The sequence below is a fragment of the Gavialis gangeticus genome, unplaced genomic scaffold (assembly GCF_001723915.1).
Source record: "Gavialis gangeticus isolate Ggan-Ray unplaced genomic scaffold, GavGan_comp1, whole genome shotgun sequence".
Classification (NCBI taxonomy): Eukaryota; Metazoa; Chordata; order Crocodylia; family Gavialidae; genus Gavialis; species Gavialis gangeticus.
The window spans coordinates 9,561,742-9,565,393 of record NW_017729015.1 but is presented as its reverse complement, the minus strand read 5'-3'; the positions used below and the strand labels follow the sequence as shown (position 1 = coordinate 9,565,393).

The 3,652-nt window shown below is 38.4% G+C and overlaps 1 protein-coding gene across 1 annotated transcript in view; it reads right to left on the bottom strand.

Annotated features, from left to right (window-relative positions):
- Positions 1-1,167: 1,167 nt before the first annotated feature.
- Positions 1,168-3,652, bottom strand: part of HNRNPR (heterogeneous nuclear ribonucleoprotein R) — a 40,620-nt gene continuing 38,135 nt past the window's right edge. Inside the window, exons 9-10 of the mRNA XM_019512190.1 lie at positions 2,652-2,773; positions 1,168-2,446 (exon numbers count right to left, since the gene is read on the bottom strand). Coding sequence (XP_019367735.1) covers positions 1,834-2,446; positions 2,652-2,773 — 735 coding nt within the window. The 3' untranslated portion in view covers positions 1,168-1,833. The remainder of the gene's footprint in view (positions 2,447-2,651; positions 2,774-3,652) is intronic.

Here is a 3,652-nt window from a genome sequence, read left to right as displayed (position 1 = left end):
AAAAACCCCACCATGATAATAGGGACAAATTTGTTTTCTACATTCTGATATATCATATGAAAGACACCAGACAACGGAAGGCAAATGGAAGAGTATGCCCACTGACATTTAATTTCTCCAATGATTTTGTTTAGCATGTTGTAATCAAGTTTGAGCAATAGATTTAAAGGAGGGCAAATGTTAATTTTGATATTCAGAAGTCAAGCAATAATTTTCTTTAGAAGTTCTAATCCTTCTTGTTTTGCTCTTTCCTGAAAAATAAAGGTTCTTCACTGGGATAGCTTAGATAAGAGAAAGCTAATTTCATGACTTGGCAGCACCAAAACAAAAAGAAAGAAAAAGAAAAAAAAGCCCACCCAGGAGTGTTAGAAACAGGGGTCAATAAAAGCCATATACAATACCCCAAGATATGTTACCTAGCAATCTCCCAGAAAGATGGTGACTAGCATATTTTTTAATTAAGCCTTTATTACAAGGCATGAGAATTCTAAGGCAAATTGTTCATCATGGCAGAACATCAAATCAAAACGCCAGTAACTAAATTAAGCAGAACGTAGAGAAGGTTTGTTGCCTGTAGCAAAAACAAAACACCCTTATCCTTACAGAGCCTCAGCATTTAAATTTACAGCAAAATTCTTATCCCTATCACATTAGCTCAAATTTAACCATTTCAATTAAAACTAAGATTCTCGGAATCAAAAACATCTTATGCGGCTGTGCGTTACATAGTACAATAGGGCCAGAATTTGGACACAGTAGCCCCTACAGGTGTCCCACAAATACACAGTACTCATAAAAAGGGAACAAAGCTAAACACACTATAGGCTCCGCTTCCTTCTCCACGTTAACACTTGCAAGAGAATTCTAATTCACCTAGACCCTATATGAATGTTCAGGTATAACTGAATCCTTTCTTAAAACAGAAGAAATAAGTTTCAAAATTAGATGCAGTAGTTTGAAAACATCCTTTAAACAGTGTCCTTTGAACTCTTACTGCAATTTCACCTAGCTCTCAGTCTGATGTTCATAGTGTTATATGCTGGAAAGCACAAGAAATTTTTGCATGAATTTGATCACTCACATAGGCAGTTATACTTTGAAAACAATGCTTCTTGCAAGAATTACCAATAAAATAATGTTTTAGGACGCAATTGAATTTGAAATAGGTAATGTTTTGAATAGATTTTTTAGTTTTATTGAAATCTTACATGAACAAGAAATTGGAAATACAATCACATCAAGGAACAAATTGCCACGGCTTTGACGTTTAAGTCAAACAAATTTTGTAGGGCAGATTTTCAAAAAGGTGTGAAGTTATAACAATTTAAAAACACAGTTAACCTACTTCTAGGAATGCAAAACATACAATCATGTTATTTTCAATACAAGAAAAAACTTAATTTTTCTGTAATTTCTTAAAACTACTAAGACAAAGCACTAGCTTTTACTTTTATGTACAGCATACTCCTATGTAGTCTATCCCAAATCCAAAAAAGAAACTGTCCAAAACCAGAGGTTCTGCAAATCATGATTGAACAGTGTGCCCATCCTGCTTTTAAACTGCTAAAAATGAAGCCTAAAACGATAAAAGCATCGAAACCCCAAATGGAGTTCAGGAATTCTGCAAGCCCAGTAATGTCCAAGTGCGTTTATGAAAAAAGAAAACTAAAAGACTCGAGTATATACACAATAGAGTGATTCTTCAGCCCAATACAAATGACAGCCAATCGCTACTGAAGGATGAAACATTAAGCCAATTTTTTTTTTTTGAAGAATATAGATCTATAGCCAATTCTATGTTGCCAATATCATTCTCAAGCCCTCCTCACTTGTCTACTTCCACTGCTGCCCATAAGTATCCTGATAAAATTCCTGGTTGTCATTATTGTAACCATAGTTACCGGCATAGTCACCACCTTGCTGGAGCGGCTGCTGAGCGATGGGTTGGGAGCCCCAGTTCTGTTGGTTGTTGGTCTGACGACGTTTGGAATCAGGTTGGTTGTACCCATCTGCCTTTCTCTTGCCTCCTACGTTGCCCCCACGGTTGCCCCTGGCTCCACGAGCACCACGTCCTCTCTGCTGCTGTGCAGGACCCCCTCTCCCACCCCTGGCTCCTCTTGCCGGTCCCATGGGTGCCCCCCTCTGTGAATAGCCAGCTCTACCTCTTGGTGGTGGTGCTCCCCGCCCCCTAGGTGGTGGAGGAGCGCCTCTCCCACCCCTTCCTCCTCCTCCTCTTCCTCTTATAGCATAGCCATCATCATAGCCGTAATAGGGATCTTCATAGCCACCACGGTAATCATGATAGTCATAACCATAATAATCATCGTAATAATCTTCATAGCCATAGTAATCTGGGGGATAGCCATATCCACCTCTCCCTCCACGACCTCGGCCTCTAATAGGTGGTGGCATACGAGGTGGAGGGTAGTAATAATAGTCTTCATACCTAGTAAGAAAAAGAAATGCATATTAAAATTTGTCTATCTTAAGAGAGTCTTCTAAATAACTATTACCACCACCCCCCACTTAACACGTGGTGCGTGGGAAGAGAAGACCGTTTGTTTCAGATATTTCTATGCTAGCTCACATTCTGTTAGAAGCATGAAGTTTTGCTATTTCTGCATTACAACACTACAGAAATGAAGACTCACGCAGTGCTTCTGGAGGCTTGTCTAGCAGCCTGACGTTCTTTCCTTTTCTTATCCGGTGGCTTTGCTAAAACTATTTCAATTTCTTCCCCCTCTATCTCTTTTCCATTCATTTCATTCATAGCCTGCATGAAAAGAAAAACAAATGAAACCAGAGAGAAACACCTGAGTTAACAGGAATTGGTTTCCATTAACCAAAATCTTTGTGAGTTGCTACAAATTCTCAAAGGTGTAACAAAATAAAATATCACACAGCTGAAACTGAAAAGGAAATATCCTTAGAACTTTCACTCCTGAACTCCAACTCCAGCACCTGTCATTAAATTGTGATGTTAGTTGGGCCACCAAAGGTTACACTTTCTTCAAGGCTGTATTCTTAGACTTCCTAAAAGGATGCCATAGTAGATTGCACTCTAACCCCTCTTTATCCACTATGCTGAAACAGGTCTAAGATACAATGGAAAGATAGAAATGTCAAAGATCATATTTTAATAATATTAAAATTGTTCCAGACTTGTCAAAGCAAATGATCCATGTTGCAAATATGTAGCGCTCCCACGTTTCTTAAAAAGGAACATTTATTTCAGATGCAAATACTGGAAAAGTTCTTGATTACTGACATGAACAGCACACAGACACTAAACACATACTTAAACTCCTAATTTATATGCAAGTCTGGTTTTGTATACAGGTGTAAATAGCTACAACCAATAGGTAGAGAGACTCTACATTTGATGGTCTGACATTTTTTCTCTTTGAAAAGTTATAAGTACGGGGGGTAAGGATTCTGAAACTATGCTGTGTCTATGATCCTCTAGAAATACTTCTCCAAAGCCAAGTGGAAAGAAGGCAAAATGAAACAAAATACAAAAATATCCAGGAGCAAGTATTCTGTATTTACTAGGAGTGCACCAATAGAGATTTCGGAGGCCGATACTGATAGCTGATTTTTAAAGAGGCATATCGCCAGACACTGACCCAATTTCTGATGCATAGTCCAGCAA